This window comes from Falco biarmicus, chromosome 20 (assembly GCF_023638135.1).
Source record: "Falco biarmicus isolate bFalBia1 chromosome 20, bFalBia1.pri, whole genome shotgun sequence".
Lineage (NCBI taxonomy): Eukaryota > Metazoa > Chordata > Aves > Falconiformes > Falconidae > Falco > Falco biarmicus.
Window position 1 is genome coordinate 151,745 of NC_079307.1, and position 24,285 is coordinate 176,029.

The 24,285-nt window shown below is 52.4% G+C and overlaps 1 protein-coding gene across 3 annotated transcripts in view; it reads right to left on the bottom strand.

Annotated features, from left to right (window-relative positions):
• KIRREL3 (kirre like nephrin family adhesion molecule 3) overlaps window positions 1–24,285 on the bottom strand; it is a 339,103-nt gene that overhangs the window by 48,157 nt on the left and 266,661 nt on the right. For all 3 annotated transcript variants that reach the window (XM_056322806.1, XM_056322805.1, XM_056322804.1), the window contains 3 exons: window positions 10,068–10,225; window positions 6,215–6,365; window positions 694–799 (listed from right to left, as the gene is read on the bottom strand). In XM_056322806.1, coding sequence (XP_056178781.1) covers window positions 694–799; window positions 6,215–6,365; window positions 10,068–10,225 — 415 coding nt within the window. The remainder of the gene's footprint in view (window positions 1–693; window positions 800–6,214; window positions 6,366–10,067; window positions 10,226–24,285) is intronic.

Below are 24,285 nucleotides of genomic sequence, written 5' to 3' on the forward strand. Positions count from 1 at the left end.
GGCAGCTCCGCTGTGGCCCCCCCTGAGCTCTGCTCCCCGCTGCTGGTGTTGGGGAGTATTACGGCGGTTGCTGAAGGGTTACACGGAGACGGCAATGCAGTTGTATTGTTCAAACCATAAAAGAGTATGCAAAAAAAAAAAAAAAATTAAAAAGAAAAAGGAATTTTCCCATAATAGACTTTTCACTCGGCGCGCTTTGCTCGTTATGTCCCCAAACAGATGGCTCCGCCAGCTCGGTGCCAGGCCTCTTAATCCACTCCAAAGCACCAATGAATCTCTGACCGAGGACTTGCTGCATGCAGCAAAACGTAGCAGACGGCCCAACGTGGAGGCAATTGGAGCCTCTCAACGTGTAACAACATCATCAAGGCAAGAGCAGCATCAGGGAGCTGTTGGAGCGGGGATGCCGGGAAGAGCATCGCGCCGCAGCAGGGCTCTACTGCTCCGCGGGGAGCGGGGGCCCTGCCTGGCTCCAGCCATCGCTCCCCCTGGCCGGAGGATGGCAGAGGCCATGGGGATGAGCTAGAACCACCCCCCAGCAGGGATTAACACGGGAGCAAACAAACAGCCGCCAGAACCCACCGCCAGAACGACCAGGTGCTCTTGGGTGACCTGGAGGAAATGGCTGGGAGCGGTGGGGACCGTGAGGAGCCCTGAGCGGAGGGCTGGGGGGGAGCTGAGGGTCACCCTTACCTGTACTGGGTGACGGCAGGGTTGGCCTTGGCGGAGCAGTGGAACTTCACAGTGTTATCCTCCAGGACCGGCTGCGGCTCCACGGACAAGTTTACCAGGGGTGGATCTGCAAAGAGACAGAGACAGGGCAATGAGCGACCCACGGACACAGCACAGCATCCCCTTGCTAGGCTTCTGAGCTGAAAAAAAGCTCAGAAGCTTGCTTCCCCCCCCCCCCCCCAAAAGACCAAAATTCAGCTGTAAGAAAACAAGGCAAAGGGGCTGAGACTCCTTGATGCCATGATAGAATATTTGGGGCTTTGTAGGACAGGCTCATGTCACGCGTACCGCGCTCGTTTTGCAGGGCTTGAGTAAATAAGACAGAAAGGGGAGCCGCACACAGCGTTCGCTGCAGGATTTCACTTCAAAAATGTTAACGCCGGCTCTGATTCCCGTTTAAGGAAATAAACTTGCCTGCTTTGCTGGGTAATGATGATCTTTTGTCTATCTGCTAACTTGAAAGTGGCATTTCTGCTCTTTCATCAGCCTAATCATCTCTGCCAAATCCTTATTGGTGTCACAGGCCTTTCGGTTCTTCCAGCTGGTGCTCAGTTTCTCTTCTTCTTTTTACATGATAAGCATCTAAATGCTTTAGCAGCAAACAAAATTTAGGAGAGAACTGATGAAAGCAAGCGAGAAAAGGGTGCAATGTTTAGATGAGGAATAAGAATATTCAGAGTTGGTTTAATTTTTCATGAGGTCTGAGACCTCCAGCTTCAGGTTTGAAGGATGGAACCTCATTTGAGGGAAAATGCAGGAAGAAATGGCCTGGTGGAGAGGTTTTCTAGGTGCCTGAAGAACCAGCTGTCCCACTGCAGACTGCGTTGGGGCTGTGGAGAGGAGCCGAGGGCAGCTCATCCATCCAGCTGAGGGGGTCTCCTGCCCTTCAGGTGGGAGTCTGACGCAGCACGTGCAAAAATACATCCGAAACCAGGACATGTTACGCGTTCACCCATACCTGCTGCCTCTTTCCTCCTCCTAAATATCTCAGCAACATCCTTCCCAGCTGGGAAATGGGGAAAGGCTGCAGCTGAGCAGCCACCCTCCCGCTCAGTGCCCAAGCAGATGGGAGGGTGAAGCTGCTGGGTGCCCACCAGCCCAGGGGACCTCCCTGAGCATCCTGCGCGGGTGGGCACCCGGGATTCACGCTGGGATGCTGTGAAGCCACGGCTCTAACGCAAGCCCAAGGAGCGTCGTTGTGTTTAATGGAGATGAAAGCTTCTCTTCTGGCTTCTCCCTCCACCACACATGAGTCTGGGTCCTGCTGGAGAGACCTGCTGGAGAGAGGGTGTGGGCTTGAGGGTATGGGCTCCGAGTGGATATACGGATGCGAGACCAGCTCGCCTGCCACCTCTCCCCTGGGTACCACTTTGCAGGGTGAAACCTCACCAGGATGAGGAGCTGAGGAGGAAAAAGTGATGCTGCCTGCAAAGGCATGGGAAGGGTGGGCAGGGGCAGAGCTGCAGGGGATGAGAGGAAAGCAGAAAGCCCGTCGGCATGCCGAGGGAGCACGACAGCATCCAACGCAACCCTGTGTGACTCCAGCCTGTCCCTCCCCGCTGGGTGCGGGATGGGTTGGGATCATCCGTGCATGGGGAGCCTTGGAGGTGGCCTGGGCGGTGACCTTGGCCGGGTGGCAGCCTGGACGAGACGGGATGGGGCAAGGCAGTGGGCTGCCTCCTCCTCCACCACGTCCCCACCTCATCACACCCGGTGGCATTTACCCAGCCTGAGCCCCGCTTTGTTGCGAGCAAAGCCACCTGCCTTCTTGATGGGAAATTATGACGGGGAAATTATAGGTATTTTCAATTTACCCTAATTTCATTTTAAAATGTGCAATTCAAATGACAATAAAGATGGGCGCAGTTGGGAATATAAATGAGCTTCCCTCACCTAACAGCCCAGAGATATATAGTGGGCTCCTAATTCATTTGCAGGCATCCTGACACTTCCCTATTGTTATACAACAACAGCTAATCACCTTCCTTTGTTAAGTATGAATCACACTTCTCTTTAGTAGCTTTTCCATTGTTTGATGGTTTAGTAGCTGTGCCTACGATTTACAGAGGAGCCTCTTTGTATTAAAAGGAGCCCAGTTCCCTCCTGCACTCAAAATAAAATAAAAAAAAAAAAAAAAAAAAAAAGAGAGATTAAAAAAGAAGAAGAATAAAAAAAAAGAAAAAAGAGCAAAGGAAATGAATTAAAGTCTTTGATCTTGCCTTTCACAAATGGGATTGGGCTTTCTAATATTGTGGTAGCTTCACAGTGAGGCGGTGAGTGCTGCGGATAGTGTGGGTTTGTGTTTTGGGGTATTTTAAGGGGGGGAAAAAAAAAAAAAAAAAAAAAAAAAGGAGACACAAATTGTAACTCGTCAGAATGTAATTCCACTCGGTTACAATTATAATTCCTGCCTGGCTTCTTGTAATTAATTTGAACGATGGAACCAGATAGAGCCAGCCTACAGGCGGCTGGGAGGAGAGCATGCATGCAAATGCTCGCACGCCCAGGTACCGCGCATCCCTGCATCCCTGCTCGCACTGGGGGACCAGCATCGCTCCTCGAAGCCAGTGAGGCAACCTGAGCAACCCCTCCAATCCCGCTATTTTAAATTATCCCCTGGGAAATGATGGCCGGGGTCATGGGCTGAGCTCCGCGGGTGGCAGGCACCGTGCTGGCTCTCACACTGCCAGGTGCCGAGCCCTCTCGGCGCTCCTCTCGCCTCCGGACCCCCAAACAAGCCCCCCTCCAGCCTCCACCCCAAATCCAAAAGCATCCTGTGGGCTGAATGAGGAGAAAGGAGGAGCTGGAAGCAGGTTAAGATGCTTCTTCAGCTCTGGGCTTTCACGTTCCTCAGTGGGAAGCACAAAAGGGAATTAAACACTCTGGTGCTACACGGATAAACGCAGCAGGAGACCCTCACCACCCCGCTCCACACACCTCCACTTTCCTCCTCCTCCTGCAAAAACACACAGATGCAGTCAAATCCCTTCTTGCCATGGAAAAAAAATAAAAAAAAAGAGGTGTAAAAATGAGCAACTGCACGTGTGTGTTGCAGAGGCTCGGAGCAAATGGCTCTGGATAAGCAATAACCCTGCTCCTCCCCAGCCCGGCACGCTGGATGTGCATTGCCACAGAGCCACTGGGCTCTGGCAGTATAAATAGTTTATGGTATATCAAACTATTAAACATGATTTTAATCCCACTTGTGATGTTCGGCGCATAACTCGCAGGAGGGTGACTTTGATGTGGCTGGTGGAACGGAAATCACATTGAACAGATGTTCCAGCTGGAGTCGCTTAGTGTTTCCATTACAGATCCTGCTTTGGTTTTTGTTTTTTTTTTTTTTTTTTTAATTTAGTTCCTTCCCCCCCCCCCCCCTTTTTTTTTTCCCCAAGGGGAGGGTTTTATGACTCAGCTATTTCATTGCTGCTAAGATGGTCAGGCAGTGCCGGCGGGAGATTGATGGGAGCCAAACTTCAGCTCTGCATCAGCTGAAAGAGGATGCTCTTTCCCACCACACACATACAGCCTGCACAGGAAAGAATCCCCACCCTGGCGTTTCTTTGCTGCCTGTGAGCATTTTTGATGTTCTTTTGAGTGGCAAAAGAAAACGAATGCAGGAGGAGTGATTTACCAGGCTGGCTGCTTCCTGGGAGGGATTATTTTTGGTTCCCTGGGATTATTTTGCAAGGCCGTCTCTTTCAAACCGTGCAGCTGGGTGATGTTTGCTACGGTGTGAACAGCGGAGGTGGAGATGCGCCGGCTCCAGGGTGGGATGCAGCAGGTTGTGCCAGGCTGGGCAAAGCTCACCAGCCAGCAACTGCTGCCTCTGTCCTTATTCTTCCAGAAACCACTTTTTTTTTTTTTTTTTTTTTCTTCCCCAAGATGCTGCTTCTGTGCTAGATGTTAGAAGAAGACCCACGGGAAGGGCCTCCCTTCATCGCCGGGGTGATGCAGAAGGGTACCCAGCCTACTTGCTTTTGCCCAGGACAGCTCCTCCAGAGAAACAAGTGGCCCAGATCATTTGTTTTCTTAAGAAAAGTACTTTCAGCTCTTCACAAAGTGAAAGCAGCCAGTTGCCAGGTTGGGAGTGAAACCCAACGGGCTGGGCAGCAGCTAGAGCAGCTCTTGTATCCCGGATGAAGCCCACCCCACCGCAGGCTGGTGAATCCATCTGGGTATTTTCCTATCCCTCCATCACCCATCCAGCACAGGGAAATTGATATCCTCATTAGACCCCATTAAGAACAGCATATTTTTAATAGCTGGATCGGATATTATTATTATTATTACTTTCACAGCATGGAGTATTTAATGGCTCGGAGTGGAAATTGGTGTTCTTTATTGGGTCTTTCTCTTTCCAAAGCAGATTCCACCAGGCTCAGGGATTCAGCTCACGTCTCCTGCCCCACACTGTACAGAGCAGCGTAATGATGTCTCCGGCTTGGCGTTGCTTGTGAGAATGTGTGCGCGTCTTCAGCTATTGTAACTGTTTGCCGGCTGTGAAATAACCCATGCTATTATCTCATTTTATCTGGCCGGTTCTGTCAGGACATGCTATCCAGCGACCCAAGAGCCTGTTAATCTTCCTGCAGCAAAAGCTGGAAGTCTTAAATGGTGAATTTTCTGCTGTGCTCGAGTTTGTTCAGCCAGTTTTAATTGGACTCTGGAAAGCAGCTGGCATGCTAATATTGAACACCCTGCATTTGCAAATTGTTGGTAAATACAGCTGCAGGAATTGTGTGTGCAAATGAAGGGAGGTCTGGAGGGAGGTCAGGATGAGCCTGAGAGCAACAGCTATTGCAGAGGAGGAGGAGGAGGGAAGAGATCTGTGAAACGTGAATTTTTGAGGAAGGAAGATTTTGCTTCGCAGATTTACAGTAAAGGGTAAATGATATGGCTCTCAACACACACCTGCCCCCATCAGATGGTGATTGACGCTAGCTGTATTTCACGGGAGAGAGACTTCCCACCGATTAGGTGTCTAACACGCTATCTTGGTGGAGAACAATACAAAAAACTTACTGTCAAACAGCCTGTAAGGCTGGAAACAAGCCGTTTTGTACCAGAAATCTTAATGGGCCTTATCTCTGCTACTGGCCATGTCCAGAGATGCTGCTTGCTCAGCCAGATCCATCTGGGATCCATCCCTGCTCCAGGGACCCTGCAGCTGGGCCACGTGTTATGCCCACTGGCCACCTGGAGCACGGCAGCTGGGGCTGCTTTGGCTCAAAACCACGGACACAGGACACAAGAGCTGGTAAGCCGCCTGTCCCTGTGGATGTTCCCGTCTGTCTGGTGCCCTGGGGAGGTCACCTCTGTCTCTGACTTCACTGTATCAATGTACCAGTAAATCCCAGTAAACAGAAACCCCCACATCCCAGCATCCCGCTCCTGACTGCAGTCCGAGCCACGCCAGCAGCGATGGAGAGGGCTGGGGTCACACAGTACCCAGAGGTAGCTCCGCCGGCCGGGTACTCACGTTGGATATCAATGGTGACAGAGGTCTCCTTCCCACTGGGAATGGCTTTGTTGGTGGCGCGGCAGACGATGCTCTCCCCGTTCTCAATGTCGGAGGGGGCGATGAAAAGGGTGCTCATGATGCTCTCCCTCTTGCCGTCACGGAGAAGAGTCTGTGGGGTGGGAAACAGGGATGAGAAAAGGCAGTTTCCTACAGGAGAGGGGCCCCTTTCCCTGGCCAGGAGTCACGCCAGGCTCTGCACACACGCAGCTACCCCTCACTCACGCAGTTCCACAGCCAAGCAGCGCTCCCTGCAATTGTAACAATTATTATTGTCCCCTTTTTTTTTTTTTTTTTCTCCCTGCAAAAATAACAATTCCCTTCTCCAGCTGGAATCTGCCTAGAAGCCTTAGGGGAATAGCCCCGACAAATTTCACTGCAGTTCCCTGGGAATTGGGCACTTAACTCCCATCCGCTTCCCTCCAGCCCTGCTGTGCCTAGACCTGGGAATTGCAGCTCCAGGGAGATACAGGGCACCCACCGTCCCAGGGAAGAGGGACAGGCGGAGCAAGCGGCTTCTGGAATCTGCTGTCCCCTTCTGCACCTACACCAGGCGAGCGCAAAAAGCCGCCCGGGCCACTTCACGTAGCAATGAGTGGTGATGCCGGCTGCCAGCAGCACGGGACTGATCCCGGCCATGGGTCCCTGGCTGCTGGGCAGTGGTCCAGCCCAGCCCGTGGTAAATCATCACCACTCTGGCTCGCCTCATGCTGGTGATCACCGTGATGGGGACCTGAGGGTGATGGAGATCCCAAACCTCGCGCCTGGTACAGCGGTGGTTAACCGGCTCTATCTGCTCAGCCTTGGCACCTTGTTTCTTCTGTGGATTTATCTGACTGATTTCCAGCTGTGGGGCCCTGCCATGCCTTTATCAGTGCTGCCTTATCAAACTCATAATCCTCCTGCACTTTCTTACAGACCATGGTCATGTCACCCTTAGCCCTGCCTTTGGTACACTAAACCCAGCAAGCCCTCGGAGGCTCTCGAGGTGTCGCACCGTTTTCAACCTTTTAATCATTCTCTGGGCTTTCCTCTGACCTCTCTCCCCTTTATCAACACCCTCCGGGAACCAGAAAGGCCAGAAACAGCTTTTCCCAACCGTTGATAACAGCGATAAATATCTATGGATACACCCATCCCGTAACTACGGATTTCAGACCTCGCCAGGTGGTTTTTCTCTCCAAGTCTGTATCCTTCACATTTCCTCCTCACAATGCAAAGCAAGTGCTTTATTGAATTAAGAACATGTGGCAAGAAGACTAATGCTCTCGCCACCTGGGCTCACGGTGACAGTGCTCACGCGTACGGGCTTGTGCCTCTCAGGCATGCTCGACCAGGAACGATGCTCAGAAATTGTCATCACCATCAGCCCAGAAGCTGGGGAGAAGCAGGAACGAGACGCCTTTATTAGTGATTGTCAGGGCCCGACTGCACCAGCAGGACTTAATTTCCCTGACAAACCTCACCTCGGGACTCTGCCCAAGGGCTCTCCATCCATAGGTCCAGAAGCTCTATTTAAGCTCTGGCTCCAGCTCCAGCTCTGCTTTAGGTGGGGTGATGTGGGCTGGATTTCCTGGCTTGACTTCAGAGCTGCCTCATTGCTGTAGATGTTCTGGAGCTTTCTGTGCTGTGGGTGACCCTTCTCCAACCACCAAACCTGCTCGGCTCCTCTCATGCTGTGCGCTTGGAGCTAAGGATGCTGCCCTGTGCTTGCTTTATTGTCACCCTGTGCACCCTTCCCCTGCAGAACAGCACCACTTTTGGTGCTGAGGAGGTGCTGAGCCCTCAGTCTGCACAGGACCTTTCCCCCACAGTGCTCCTGAGCTTTGGGTTTGCTCCAAACCCTGAAACCCTGCAGGATCCTGCTATGGCTATAGGGACCACGGTAGGTATGGGGGGGGTGGTGGTGGTGGTCAGTCAGTTGTGGCTATTCTGTACTGCCTGGCTGTGATTGCGGGGTGGGGGCGGGGAGGGGGGGGTGAGGGGGCTGCATGTTAATCACTTGGTGGATTGGGAATTCAGAGAAACAAAGAAATTACCACTCAATAGAAATGGTTTTAGGCAATCAGTTACCTGAACAGGGTTTGTTTCTTGGTTGACTGGAATATCTGGCTCAAATGAGATCTGGGTTGAAGGCGCTTCAAAAAAGAAAGTTTTTTCAGCTCCCCCCCAGATCAAAACCTCCTGTTCCCAAAATACCCCAAACTGTTAGTTTTTCTGAAGGCTGTTTGTGGTTTTTTTTTGTTTTTGGTTTTGGTTTTGTTTTTTTTTTTGAGAGGACAAGGTTAAGGCAGCCACAAAAATGATCCAACTGGGGGTTCCTGCGTGTGTGGGGGCTGCGGTGCTTCAGGTGACAAGTGCTGGCTGCCCACCCCCGGAGCATCGCTTTGCCCTGCTTGTGACAGGGATGCGCTTGTGGAAGAGGTCTCACGGAAAGCTCCAGTAAATCAGGAGGAACTGAGGTTCAGCCTCAGAAATGGAGGTTCTCCTGACTCTAGGAGGAGGGGAAGATGCTTCCTCCATGCAGAACAGGACTCCCCATCCCTGACAGCTGCTTAAAATGCCATGGAAATCTCTGTACTGCATGGAGATGGAGCTGCATCCACGGAAGTTTTTTTTTTTTGTTGGAAATATTTGAAAGAAAAAGAAAGGAGGGGCGTGCTTCCCTGTTTGCTCCCCACTACTTATGGGTCTGAAAGGGAAAGGGCTTAAATGTTGGCTCCCCAGGGCCAGGTCTGAGCGGTCTGCAGTGGAGGGGGAGGTTTGGGGTGAGCAGAGTAAGTTATAAACATCTGCATGTCAATGGCCTCGATTTTAATTAATTCCGCTTGATTTGAGAGAGGGACAGGTCAGTTCTCGCTGGTTTTAATTAGCGCTGCCTCTTGCGGTGCATGCGGGGAGATGGGGCAATTTCTGAGGAAGAAGCTCCGCTTTGGCTGGGATAACCCGTGTGCTCTGCAGAGCGATGGGGAGGAGGAGGAGGAGGAGGGGGAGGAAGATGATGGTTTGGCTCCTCTGCTTTTTCGAGCAGATCGGGATGTTGCTGGAACAAGGCTGGATGGAGGCTTCACAGTGGTGGCAGAGGGTGAAATGTTTATTAAAAGATCTTCAGGAGCTTGAGAGCCTTTGACTCCAGACTTTGAAGTTTGCTTGCATTACAAATGGCTGCAAACTGACCCATTTTATGTCTCAAATTTGGTTCTTTAGAAATTTTCATTAGAAATGTCAAGTGTTACTGAGTCTTTAGCACTTACCAGACATCAGGCATCTATAAACAGGAGAACGTGTGCGTACCCATTCTGAGTACGCCGCTGACTGCTTTGATGTTTTCCTTTATGACCCAATAAAAAGCTTTCCGTTTAAATTAAAAAATACCAACAGCCCTGACAATTTTTGATGAAAAATTGCAGCTAGAGGAGGGGACTTATGTCACTGCAACCGCATTTCGATCCAGAGCTTCTGCTACAGCCAAGGCCAGGTCAGTGCTGGCTCTGTGGTGCTGTCACCACACCCAGGTGGGATTTTTGGGGGGAGAAGTGGCAAAAGCTGTGAGAGGGGGACAAAAAACCAGCCAAATTCTGAGCAAAGCCCATTTTGGTGACTGTGTTTCTCACTCCCTCCTGACCGCTTTCCTCCCAGCCTCTCCATCGGGAAGGCTGTGTGGGGTGATGCAGGGTGAAAGCCTCAGCTCTGCAGAACTCAGGGTGCTGCCCCAGATGTTTTGGGGCTGTGTGAAGAGTGGTGTCAGGGCTGGGATGCTTTTCTGAAGCAAGGGAAGGGCACAGCCTTTGTCCCCAGCCCCATCCTGCCTCACCTTGGAGTAGGTGGCTCCGTTGATGACTTCTCCTTTCCGCATCCAGATGATGGAGGCTGCTGGCTTGGCATTGTCTGCGTGGCAGGTCAAGTTGAGGGGGTCTCCTACTCTTAGGCTGATGATGGGCCCCCCCATAATGACAGGATCATCAGGAGGAACTGCAAGGCAACGGCAGAGAGGAGACAATGTCACTTGCTAGCCTTAAACCAACCTTCCTGGAGTTACCTGTGGGGTCTGGGCTGCCAGGACGGGGCTGTGACCCCTCAAAGCTCTGCGGCCGGCTTTGATGGGGCTGTGGCAGCGCTCAAACCCATCTGACCATGGTACAGCCGGCTGGCTTTTTGCTGCTTGCATGAAAGCTGTGCCCCAGGTGCTGGACGACAGCAGCACAAACTGGCTGAAGTTCTAGAGGGGGACACCAGCCTGAGCTTCGCAGCAATAGGAAGGCTCGAGCCCATGGTAGAGAAAACCACCAAGAGCTACTAAATATTCAGAAATACCTTTGGCTTAGGATGTCCCTGAGCTGCCAACTGTAGGAGGATGGTGAGTATGTGAAGGAATTATCCCTGCTGCTCTGGTCCTCCCCAGGTGACTATAGGTGGCTGCTGCTGGACGCAGGGTATGGGGCTGGGGGGGCTTTGGTTTGACCCACGTTCTGATTACAACTGGGAAGGCAGGTGAGGGTGATGCCCAGTGGAAGGGTGGGGAGCTGGGTTTGGACTGTTACCTATTGCACTCGGGTGGGGGGGAACAGCTTATTATGGGCATCAGGAGCGGGGTTTGCAGAGGCTTGCATTTGAAGAGGGCTCCCTTGCCGGCCCTCTGGCGTGGGGGGCTGGAGGAACCTCTGAGCACTGCCTTGCTCTGCTTTGATTTCCCCGTTGCTTTCACTCATCCTCTGTGCTGCTGTCTCGCCGCACAAAAGGTTGCGAAACTCCTCTGGTTCGGCCAGACTTCCTTGTGCCACGGCGAGTCTTTTAAGCGTCTCCCTCTGTGAAAGCAGATTTTGCCAGGGGTGTCAAGGGAGACGTTTAAGATCTCAACCTGCCTTTGAAACCACCTCCGCCTGACAGCCCGTGTGAGGCTGCATCCTTATTACAGGCTGTGGCTTTGCTGGTATCACACAGCCCCTGGGCATCCCCGTTTTTTGTGCTGGGAAGCACGTCATGCCAAAGACAAGGAGGGATGGAAGCAGACGATGAGGGGCACCTGAGCATCACCTCCTCTTTTGTGACTTGCTCTCGAAGTCTGGCATCTCTAAACACCCCCAGCACGGTAAGAGGTGGGAAATTCGGCTGGGGAGAGGGACTGACCTTTCATCCTACAGAGGGGACCTTTTATCTCCACTGCCCGTGTCGGCTCTGCTCTAAGCAAGACCTGCTCTGAAGATGGAGAGGTCCGAACAGCTGTGTGACTAGCTCATCCCAACCAGGTCCTTTGGGAAATCAAATGCTGGCCTTGCTACAGATAGACGTGCTGCCCACCCATCTCATGGCCTGTTTCAGGACCTCTAGGGACCAATGCAACATCAGGGAAACCAGCAGAAATGTAGAAGACTCCACGGAAAGGCATCCCTGCTGCAGCCCCAGCGGCCCAAGCAGAGGAGCTCACACCAGCAAAGGCTGCAGGAAGAAACTGGTGCTTCACCCAGTTCAGAAGCAGGTGGCAAAACCTCCTACCCTTCAGCATCCTCAGCAAGGGGACGCAGCTGGGGGAAACCTGCCAATTTTCCACCAAAGCGGAGCTGCTTTTGTTACACACCCCCCCTCCCCGAGGCGGCTGGCACCGGGCTGAGCCACGCAGAGCGAATGTCAAAGTTGGCCAAAGACCGCTCTGCAACCCCCGAGCGTGCCTCTGCTCCTGCTCCCGACCTGCCCCGGTGTTTTAGCTGGCCGAGAAATATTGAAAAAACTCCTCGCTGGCTCCTCCAGCACTGGGCTGAATTCGGGAGATGGAAAGGGATTATGTTCCCTGACAATTCAAAGGTGGCTGCTCGCATCAGCACAGGATTTGTAGGCAAGGCAGATGTGCTGGTTGCACACAACACTGGTCACACACACATCTGCCAAACACTGTGAGTAATGGGATTTTTCAGCTCAGTGGGTGGAACCCAGGGACTGGGGAAAAAAAGCTTTTCTACATGGATCCAAAATGTACTTTTTTTTTTCTTTTTTTTTTTTCCCCCCAGCTACAAGAATGAAAAAAGAAGTTAAAATCTGTGGTTTGGGTTAGTTGAAATCTGTCAGCCCCTGAAATATGAAAATGTGGAAAATGCTGCTCCATTTTGATGCTATTAAGGAAGTATTTCTTTTCACTTTCAAAAGAGAACAGACCCCTCTTCATTGGATGGGTTTATACTGTTTTTAAAATACACCCAGTATTTTTCAATAGGTTCCCCCCCCCCGGCCCGAAGCTATTAACTGAATTTGACCTCAGCTTGTAAAACATTGGAAACATATCTTGTGGAGCAGGGAAAAAACGAACCCACAAGCCCTTCTCTGAAGAGCATCTTGGAATTAAATGGAGGGACTGTTTAATATTCCTGACTGATGCCTTGTAAATGGCTGGTCCCACTGATGGCTGAAGACTTTTTTTTTTCTTTTTTTTTGCAGCCACTGGCTTAACATCACCCCCTCAAAGCGGTTCAGCCTGTCTCTTAGCTGCCTGTGAAACCTAGGGGATGTCATGGGACAGGGGATAACCTAATGCAGGCAAACACGGAGCCACTTGTCTTCCCTGTGCCAGAAATCCTTGTTTTCTAACCTACTGTTTTGCTCCTGTTTTCTCCTCTATCAGATCAGCAGCAAGATGTGGGGAGCTGCTAAAGGAGAGGAGGAGGAGAGGGTACGGGTCCTGATTACATCTTCCCAAGTAAGTGGTTACCATCCCCCAGTTATTCCCATAGCCATGAACTGGTAATGGTCTCCAGGCTCACTGACGGGGGGGATCTGGCTGGGAGGAGAGGGTCTGATGGATGGGAAGTGGTGATGAATCAACTGCAAAATGAAGGATGGATGCATTCCTTCCCCATTCAAACTCCAGCCTGGGAAAGGAGGAGGAGGAGGAGGAGGAAGGGAAGAATGAAGGATAAAAAGTGGAGAAAGAAGAAGGAAGGGAAAGCACGAAGCCAGCAGCACACAGCTGTGATCTGTTACTCATCCCTGTGCTCCCAGGATTGGTTACTGATAGAAGGCACCACTACAGGATCCGGCCTCCTAATTTTTAATCATGTAGATGCAGAAGTGCTAGCCTTTCTGATTAACACAGGGATATAAATAGGAAGGGTTGTTTGGGGTTGGGGTGGGTGGTTTATTCCTGAGAGCAAAGAAAATGGAATTAACCTTTACGTGCCTGGAAGGTTTAGAAAGAGAACGGACGAGAAGGGATCCGTGATGGCTCAAGCCCACAAGAATATGAACAAGCCGGAGGGATGGATGACACGTAGCTGCTTATGGAGTGGGAGCTGAGGCAGATTATCCCCAGATGGACATTGCACTGAGACCTGCTGAGGTGGGAGGTGCAGTGCCCCAGTAGAAGGTCTCCCGGTCCTCCCAGTGCACCCACAACCTCAGCTAGAGAACTGTTCTTCACCGCGGACAAACTTTGCAAAGAAAGGATGACAAGCTGACCCCCATCAAACCCCTGATGTACTGTCAAAACAGGGCTGGCTGACTATTTTAAAACCAGCCTTGGCCAGGCATCCATCTGCTCTCCATAGCTGTGGGCTGCTTGGGTGAGGCAGGACAGCTCGGGGTCTCTGCTCCCTGCCCTTTGGAGCAAGCATGTTTTATAGCACATCAGCATAAAGAAATACAAATAAACGAGCGGTGCTCTTGGGCTGTGCATTCAGCAACTTCTTAAATTAGTTGGCTAGTTAAGAGGCTTTCCTGCCTACAGACCCACCCTGTAAGATTTCACTGTATGATTAATCAATGAGGCCCCGCAGAATTATTTAGTGCTGAGCTAATACCCCAGGCTAACACTGCAGCCTTGGCTAAGAAATAACAGAGATGCCTCTAAACGCTCCCGGCAGCTGGACAGTGTTGTGGTGAGCAGACAGAGCCTCAATTATTAGCAGTATGTATTGAGAGAACAGGATCCTCCAGGCAGGAGAGAGCTCCTGGAAGTGGAGAAAGCAAAAAGCCCTCCAGCCACCACTACTTCTTCCTAATTAAGGCTGACTGCCTTTTTTTTTGTTTGTTTTTTTTAATTATTATTTTATTATTGTTGTGGCTGGTACCTCCTTGCTGCTGGGTTTGTGTAACCAATCTCCTCTTCTTGGGCTGGTGTTAAAGAGATTCAACCCCAAATGCTTGCCGGTGGGGACGGGCCACCCAGCTGCTGGGCTGGAGAGGCAGATGCTGAGCAGCCCCTGAGGATGCTCGGAGCCGTGTATCTGCCAGAAGCATGCAGCCGACGTCAGACCCGGCACAAGTGTCCCCCTGAGGAATGAGATCCCTTGGAGAAGGCGTTGCTGATGCCTTGGTCACCTTCCCTATGGGGTCTGTGGCACTTGAGGCTCTGAGCTCATCTGGCCTGTGTCTTAAGCAACAGTGACTAGAAGATGCTCTTGGTGATCGCAATGTGCTACAAACCATTGGAAGGCGCTTCCTAGCCCTGAAGCAGTGAGTCTAAGTGTAGACCAGAAGCATCCCCAGCCCTCCACCGCGGTTTGCTCACAGTATTTGGTGGGCCAGTTGCCTTCCAGCGAGCTGGCACTGGGTGAGAACGCCAGGCCCCATGGAGATGACGAAGCCAAGTGCAACCAAGGGTATGTTTACTCCTGTATTTTGTCCCTGCAGTAAGGAAAGCACGGGGAGCCCCAGGGAGACAGCCTGGAGGGATTCAGCTGGCTGAGCTGACCCTCTCCTGCAGCCAGGGTGGATCTGGAAGCTTTGCTCTGGTGCAGCAAAGTGTTTGTGTATTCAGAGTCGCGTCGCAGGCTTGTCAAAGAGGCATGTTTGCTTCTTGTAGACAAGTCAAGCTTATGAGGGCATCACAGTACACTTGCTCTGGGTGACTGTAGCCAGGCACTGCCCTGATCTGCATACAGCTGCCTGCTGTGCGGAAGCTTTTGCAATAAAAACCCCTGCAAAGAGCGTTCTCCTTTGCAAATCCAGTCCCTGCTGCATGCTGGGGCGCCCCGAGTCCAGGTTTGCTGGCTGGTAAGGTGCTTGTGGAAGAGGCAGGATCCAACCTGCAGCCTCTGCGGTCTCCTCAACTTCCCAGGAAGATCCTGCCCTCCGAAAAGGAGCAGCCACTTGCCCTCTGCAAGTGGTCACCGCAGCAAGACCAGTGGGACGCGACTTTGACAATAAGCTTGGTGTTAATGATGTTCAGCAAAATGATGAGTTAATTAGCTGCTGGATCATTTTCTGTGCCCTACTGGGGACTGGCTTGTCCTCTTCTCTGCTTGCTTGCTGTGGGGGGCTGCCTCCTCTTTGCAGGCAATGCCTGCCCCCCCACCAGCCTGGGGGCTGCTTTGCAGAGGCCAGGGGTGTTGCTCTGCAAGATGCTTTTGAGATCTTGAGAGGGTTTGGCTAGACGCATGAATGTTGAATTCATGGTTGGGATAGGCGCCGAGGCTGTGGAGCTGATCAAAGGAAAAGAGCAGCATTCCCCCCAGGTGAGACCGGAAGAGATTGGCTTGTTCAATTTGGGAAAACGAAGAGAGACTGTGGCTGGCTGTGGTGAAAGAACTGGGGGAAGGCTGGGAGGAGACAAGGGGAAAAGCAGTAAAATCTGGACACCGGGGAAGTGGGAAAGTTCTCTGTTTCATCAAGCATCCAGGACAACCTCCCAAGAAAAGGAAAAAGGGGCTAGGAAACAAACCTGCTTTTAGGATGGAGCTTGCTGCACTGGCTAAGAGAATCCCCTTACAGGGATTGCGTTCTCAGCAGCAGTTTTCCAGCAGACTGCCTGGGGTCTCGCCGTATTATTAAGCCTGAAGGCTACAAATTGTGAGGTCCTAAACCACTGCAGAGCAGCTTACAGCTTCATGAGTGTTTAGCTTTTCATTTATCAGGACTTTACACATTTAGGATTCAGATTTCCAGCTGCTCTTCCAAGCTAGGAAGGATATAAACAGGCTCTTAGGTTTTGTCCAACACTTTAAAGGCTGCGATTTCACTGTGTCTGACTGCTGTTATGGGTTATGGTTTTCAGGGCAGCGCTAACTGGAGACATGGCAAGGCTGTGGGGCTGGTTGACCTGAGCTCTGGAGGAAACCTAATCCCGGACCGCAACTGCATCTCCCCCTCAACCATCCTGACGTGCGTCCATTCTACCTCTCTCCTTCCCCATACAATTAGGATTACAGCCCCTTTGCGGGTGAGGAGCTTTGGCAGGTGAGGGAAAAGGGACAGCACAGAGCAAGTGGTTGGAGCTTGGAAATGGGGTCAGGCGCAGGGCTGAGAGACCTGACTCCAACTCGTCATGTTCCCCCCTCCAAGCATGACTGACCAGATTTTCCTTTGCATCCTACATCTGAAACCTGGAGACCATTTCTGTCTGCAGGCTGCTCAGCAGGGTGAGGCTCAGCTCTTCTGCAAGGAAAGCAATCAGCGAAGCTGCCTGTGACCTCCTTCCCTACAAAAGGCAGGCTGACGACAAAATCCAGTCAGTGACATGCACTGTCAATTTTCAGAGGCCACGCTGGCAACGGTGCCAGCTCTGGCATCGCTTCAAAGCGTGCAGCCCCCCCCCCCCAGCAGCGTGCTGCCAGCCTCTGGCCCTGCTGAGATTGGTGTGGGATGCTCGGAGGATGCCTGCGTGACTGGCACCCTTCCTGCATCTCTCCCACGCCAAGCCCTGGCAGGATCACCCACCTGGGAAGGGTGGCAATGGGATGGGGCTCTTGGATGGTAATTGCGTGGTCCGTGCGATACAGAACTGCCCCAGAGCCCTTGTGTGGCCAGGGGTGGAGAGCAAAAGGAGGATGCAATGGCTAAAGTCCTCTTTTGTCCCTCTGTGTCCAGCCTGATGCTGCTGGAGCTCTGCTCTCCTCGCCGACCCAAGGGAGCTGAGCCTGGACAGCCTGAAAAATGCGGGGCAGCTGCGGGTGCCCTCAGAAAGGCGCCTGGCTGCTGCCGAGTGAAGGAGGAGAGGAAACAGATGCAGGCAAACAGCACAGCCTGGGGAAAACATGCTAAAAAATAAATCAAAAGAAACAAGGGGAGCAGGGAGAAAAATAGTGATGAAAGTTTAAATAGTGCATATCTCTCTCTGGGTCCTATTTGTCTTGTGGCACTTCAATGTCTGTGTCTGGCTGGGTTGCCAGCAACGAGGCCACATCTCCATCCCAAGCGGACACAGCGATGCTGCGCTGGCAGCCAGGGGAGGGTGATGCTCAGCACCCACGGCCACCTGCACCCCCGTTTCCATCCTGTATGGTGCATGGACCCCTATATAAAGCAGCTCATGGGAAACGGCTAGGATTTCCTCATTTTTTCCTAACGATGCATCTCTTGTTTTTCTCCAGCCACCAGAAGTCCCCCATGTTCTAGATCTCTATGGGTCAGCAGGCTGGATTTCTCCAGTGGAATGGTGGCCTGCTGGTTTGACTCCTCAAACCCAGACGAGCCTTGCAGAGGTGGCTTCATTCAGTGGCACCAAAGCTCTGCCCGAACTCGCCAGCTCGGCTCCACTTTCCCACCCTCTACCCAGGAGGGGGTGATCATCCCCCCCAACCCCCTCTCCAGGTCATGGGGGCGACTGTCGCTGTAATATTCTTTGCTTTCTCAAGCTGAAGGGAAGGGGGTGCTGGTCCCAGAGTCTTTCCTAGGGAGTGTTTTAAGTATTTGATTTACATGTCAGATTGGATTTAAACCAACCTTCAAAGGTCTGAAATCCTTTGTGAGACCTGGCTCTGGGCAGCGTCCGTTTTTGGAGGAAACACGAGCAGATCTGACACAGGATAAGCGAGCATTTGTATTCTACTGAAAAGCCTTTTGTACGAGAGGAAGAAAAAGTTTTGGCAAAGCTCTCCAAGCTTCAATAAACAGCCAGATGCTGTGCATGCAGGCAGACAGGTAGCTGGCCAGGTATTGATTGTTTACTTGAAAATGTTCTCTCTGCAAAAAGCAAGAAACTTAAAATTTCCTCTTCCAGTTGAAAGGGAAATAAAAGACAAGCCCAGCAAATCTATTGCATTTGCCAGTTCCTCATTTAATTCTCCCGATCAAGTCAGTGGTTGGATGGATCGTGTCAACAGCTATTGCCAAGCCCTAATTTGGGTCCTGAAGCCTTCGGAGCGAGCTGTTGTGCTTTGCTTGTGCCTAGGGTAAGTTGCCCTGGCTCTCCTTAAATCCAAGGGTATTGCTGACGATGGAGGAGAGGCAGATGTGTGACCTGTGGCAATCAAGAGCAACATCTCCAACGCTGCCTGCCAGGGGATGGTGGAAAGTCAGGGTAAAGCTTCCCAGACACAGCAGGAGGGATGGGATAGGAATGGAGGAAAAACTATCTGCCCAGATGGCCTCGTTACCCCTGCAATAATCAAGTTCATTAATATGGTCCCCTGTCACACCCGCTCCCACAGGGAACTGCGTATCTCAAAGAGGGGAAACGGAGGCACAGATGAGACTACGTGGTCTGCTGAAGTGGAAGTGAAGCCACCCTGAATCCCAGGCTTTCCCAGCTGGATCAGCCCCTTGTCCCTTCTCCTGTGCAAGCCCCAGTGCCCTGCCCTGAGAGCCACGACAATCCCATGCCGGGAGCAGGGCAGGACCCCCGTCCACTTCGGAGGGAGGGCAGGGGGTTGCGCTTTGGGTATCCTGCACAGGCACGCAGGATTCCACAGATGCTGCAGCGTCTTCAGCGATTCCACCCTGGGCTCTGGTTTAAGACACTTGGGGGTGATGCTAAAACTAAACAGCACAGCCTTGTGCTAATCTCTCCCAGAACCAAGCACTGCTGGGCCTGAGAGGCGGCGGGCGGAGAGGAGGAGCAGGGACCTGGTATCCAGAGCGAGAAGGGCATCACTTCCCACTGCTCAGGAAAAAACACCAGGAAAACCTCCCCATTTCCATCTACATCCCCAAGCCCCTGGGCACCAGGGAAGAGCCACACTGCATAAAGGTCCCCCAAGCCCACCTCTCGCTGTAGCCACAAACCATCTCCATCTCCAACACCCTCCCACAAACAGAAATACAAAGGGCTAAAGCAAAAGGCTGTGGCGTAGCCTGTCTCCATGCAACTGCTGGACGTGCCTGAACCTTCTCCTGGAAGGGGGAATAGGCAGGAAAATCATTATCTACCCAATGTAGGCCAGCACCCCCTGCCTCCTCCGCCTCCTCCTCCCCCTGCGCACACGGCTCCTGGGTGCAGACTGACAGATCAGAGAACGTAGGCGAAAAACGGAATTCATTATTTCTCCCATATGTCAGATATTTTCAAATTGTTTAAAAAAAAAAAGAGGATTATTACTGTTCATTATAAAAAAATAAAAAAAAAAAAAAGAAAGGAAAAAAGGGAAGAAAGTATGCTCTGGAGCAAACCCCATGAGCTGGCCCCCTCCTTCAGCCAGCTGCTGCTGGTGGGAGCTGCTCTTAGATCTCATCTTCTGCAGGATGAGATGGGAGAAATCCTGCCTGCTCCTGCGAGGTTCAAAGACCCAAGCCTTACCTGAGCTCCGTCCCAGCCACACTCGCCTATTACTGAGCGCAGGGTCCCTGCAAATGTATGGCGCTCCAGCAAATTGGAAATAAAAGCCTGCTGTGCACTCATCCTGCTGTGCCCATTGGGCATGGGTCCCTGGCACCCAGCTGCCGTCGGTCCTGTAGGAACCAGGAGGTACCACGGAAAGGTTGTGATGCAGAGCACAGCGGGAAGAAATGGGGGACTGGGACTCCAAATCGTTACGATTAGGGGCTTGATTATCTGGATCCACCCCCAGCCTGCAAATGCCTTGACCTCTCTGAGCCAACACCTCTTCTGTTAATTAGCCACAGGTATGTGCTAGCCTAACAGCCAGTGCTGAGCCCTTACAGGGACAGGAGACCTGGCACACTTGAATTTCCCTTTACTGGGAAGCTTTACTGGGAGCCCATCGCACCAGCAAAGCACCTGATGTGTAAGGCAGGGAGCTGAATGGGGAAGGACTCATCCCTCTCCCTTGGTATCGAAAGCAGGGAGGGCATCGCCTCCCACTGCTCAGGAAGATCTCCCCGTCTCCGTCTAATTCCAGGGAAGACGGTGGGTGGGAGATCTCCCGCCCCCTCCCCAGCCCCCTGCAGGGTGAGGATGCGAGGGGAGGTTTTTGCTTTTTGAGCCTCGCTGCATCTCCAGCCTCCAGCCTCCAGGCTCCTGCTTTGGTTTCAGGGGCAGAACAATAACAAGGCGCTTGTGTTTCCAGCTCGGTAGCGAATTGTCACTGTCGTGGCCCAGAGGCTCTGCCTGCCCCTCTCCGGGTGGCATTTCCCAGCCTTGTCCAGCTGGGATCTGCAGGTGCCTGGCCTCGGATGGCAGAGAGGAGCCCTCCCTGCTCCCACCGGCACCAGGTACCCTGTCACTCCATGGAGAAATCACACCCATGCCTTGTCATGCCTAGACTGCAATTTGAATATTTTTTTTTGCCTCCGAGGATTGATTTCATTTATTTATTTATTTTTAAAGCTGAAAAGATGCTTTTTCTTTTTTTTTTTCTTTCTTTTTCCCCCCTCCCCTTTTCCTCCAGGCCACAGCTTTACCGTGTGCTCCCCTTTAAACTGTGCCCACCCCCCAAAGCAGCCAGCGATTACTGCTTTTCTCAGCTCTGGCTGGAGATGGAGGCAGAAATCCTGCATCTGGCTGCTGGGATTTGTCACCGAGGAAGCTGGGAACAGGAATGGGGGGAGAAAAGACAAGACCTTAGGTCAGGCTGGGAAAAAAATCCTCCCGGCACTGCCCGTGCCCGGGGTGGGAGCTGTTACTGCTGTTTCATGGATGCACAACGTGTGTTCGTTTGTTCCTGTGGTTTCTCCATCCCCGACGTGGCTACGAGGATGAGGACAAAGGTGCTTCACCCCTGTTCACCCTGGGTGACTAGGAAGGGTGGTACGCAGGATTTTAGGGTGTCACCTGCGCTGATCCACAGCCACGGTGGGTCAGACCCACGCTGCCGGGATAGCTCCTGCCTCACCTCTGCAGTTGGGCAGCAGTGACAAGAAGATCTCTTGACTCAACCATCCGTACTGGGGCACAGACACTTGCTCGCAAGCGCTGAGCACCTGACTGCGGCACCGGCTGGGTTCGGGTGGATAGAGGGGCTTCCAGGACCTGCTTGTGCTGGAGATGGGCTGATGTGGGATCAGATGAGGATGCGGGGTGTTGCCTACAGCTCACCCCTACGCTGTGACTGTTGGAAATAAAGTACAGCCATGTCGGATCTATCCCTTTCCGGCATCTATCACCCCCCATATTTCCATCTCCCTGCTGGAAGTCCTCGGAGATCCCTCCTTCCTAGGTGGGAACGGGTTGTGCATCTGCGCATTGTCTTGAGCGATGCTCTTTCCAGCCTCTGTCAGGGGAGATTCCCGCTCAGATCCCTGGCCGTGCTGCTGTGGAGGAACCCAGGGCAGATCACGCCAGGGAGATCCACCAGGGAGATGGAAATATGGTGCTCAGCGGTCGCCTTGTGGTAGCGCCGAGATGAGGACGGCGCGCAGAGGGGTGAGCGGGGAGTGGAGAGGAGTTTGATCAGGGTACCAGCAGAACCCTCCCGGGTGTAAGATGCCATCAGAAATAATAAATGAAGGTCTTAGAAACAGGCTGATCCCCCACCACGTCCCAGATCTGTCAGCACTACTCTTCACTCCCATCTCGCCAGAACTGCGTCCCGACTCAAACCCACCGCGGCACCCAGCACGGGGGCTCCAGCTGGTGAGGAAACACGTCTTGCCTGACACAACTGGCCCGAGCCTCTTACGCAGCCTCTGACACCCCGAAACCCCCCGCTGCCGTGCCAGAGAAGGTCCTACCCCACTCCCCCACCCAGGACAGGACCCCGGTGGCACGGCACGTCGTGGCTAAGCCAGCCCCATTGCACCTTTCCTCATGCCGAAGCGCGCAGCCAGACGTCCTGCTCCAGCAAACCAGTAACACCCCCTCCCAGCTATATTTTATGTGCCGTGCACAGCGATTTTATATCGACTGACCCACCGGTGATGAGATCTAGACGCCAGGTCCCAGGAGGGGCTGGCTGAACGCCGGGGATGTGTGTCCCTCAGTCGCGGAGGTCACGGGCTCTGCAGACCTGCCTTCAGCCACGGCAGCAATAAAAGCCGAGCGATTCCTACGGATGAATCCAGCAAGTATCGGATGGGGTTTGCTCAGTGCCCTGCAGTGCCTTGTCTTCAACGCTGGCCGGAGCCAGATGTTTCAAAGGAACCCAAACCCAGCCCTTGCAGGATGGAGCGTGATCCATCACAGTGTTCCCAGCATTGACACATGGCTGGGCTCGGTCTGAATCTGGTGATCGGGCAGTGGCACAGCTCCGTTGCGCTCTGTATGGAAAAGGTTCCCATCCCGCAGCCTTTCCAGAGATCATTCCTCCTTCCACCAGCCGTTAGCACATCCCCTTTTTACAATAAATCACCCAAGTCTTTAAACCTCTGTTCAGAGGGAATTTCCCCTGTCCCCCCCCAGGTCCCCTCTTGGAAGGCATCCCCACGGAGCCAGACCCCGCGCTGCCGCGTGCCCTGCCGGCATGCAAACTGCAAAGTAAAAATAGAAAAAAATCAGGTTGCAGGGGCAGGAATCCTTCCCGGAGCGTGCTTAGAGCCGTGACATGAGGATCCTCAGATTAACGGCTCTGGGTTTGCTCTCTGCGGGGGGGTTTGCAAGGGTTTTTCTCTGAGAGGAACATAGAGATGGAAGTGTCACCCCCTCCTGAGGGACAGGGTGCCTGGGTACAGCACCTTGCAAGGCAACAGGCAGCACCCCTGGGCTTCAGCCCTCTGAAGGCATTGACCACCTTCATAGAAATGGTTGGGCTTGTGGGAGAAGACCAGATGAAAGGAAGACAATGACGAGAAAACGGATGGGAGAGCATGGGAAGAAGGAGCTAAACCAAGTTGAGCTAAAGCAACGGCAGAAGGGAGCCCAGCTGAGCTACCTGCCTCTTCCCCGCAGCATCCCGTCTGCTCCCAGCCCATCCCATCTGCTCCCAGCCCATCCCGCCCGCTCCCAGTCCATCCCATCTGCTCCCAGTCCATCCCACCAGCCGGACACTGACACTCATAGAACAAAATGGCACGTTACGGTTCCCTACCACCCTCCGATCAATTGATTTTGAAAGATGCTTCGCTTTATGAGCGGCTTACAGCTCAGCAATTGTTAACAGTAAAACAGAGAGATGCAGGAGGTGCTTGTAGATGGTTTATAATTCATCAGGTACCGGTTTATAATTAGATAGTTTATAATTCATCAAGCGCTCCGCTTGCTGCAGGACACGGTGTTTCCTTTCCTTGCTGTAACTCTTGGGGAGGTTCTACCTAGGGCTGCTCCAAAATCCGCTCCCAAATGTTTTTTGGTTTGTTTTTTTTTTTTTCTAAATAGGATATTGATTTCTTTCCCTCCCTGCCCCCTCCCCTTTTTTTTTTGACTGATGGAGTGTTTCAGAAAAATATCTGCTTCGGTGGAATTTTATTCTTTTTTAATTAAGGTAACCAGTAGCAAAAAAGGCAACATGTCAACAGGAGAAACACTGTGCTGGGGACTCTCACTCCTCTTGGAGGGTGAGGGTGATGGTGCATCCGAGCCAGTTTAGCCTGACCTGGGAAATGAGGTGAGGGAAGAGAAGGGGAGTGAGCGCCAGGTGGGAGTGACAACTCCCAGGAGTTACTGCGGCACAAATACTTGTCTTTCCCTCCGATATTTTGGCTGATTTCTTTTTTCCCTCCTTTTCTGGCAGTTCTAGATACTCTTCCTCTGTCTAACATCTCTCAAACATTACGAGCTGAAAGCAGCAACTCCCCGAAGCTGCTCGCCTCCACAGACCCGAGACGAACTATTTATCCTGATGCCACCCTCACCACGCCACACAGCCAGGACCGCGCTAATTCCATCTCAGCTCCCACCACACCAGGTATCTGCTCGGATTTAACACAGGTCCAAGCAGAAGCGACCCTGTCAGCCACAGCAGAGGTCTCGGAGGACACACAACAGCCTGGGAGGCGATGCTATTTTTGTTAATGCCGTATCCTTTTCATTCCCAGGGGGGAACCCAGTTTGAGGCACT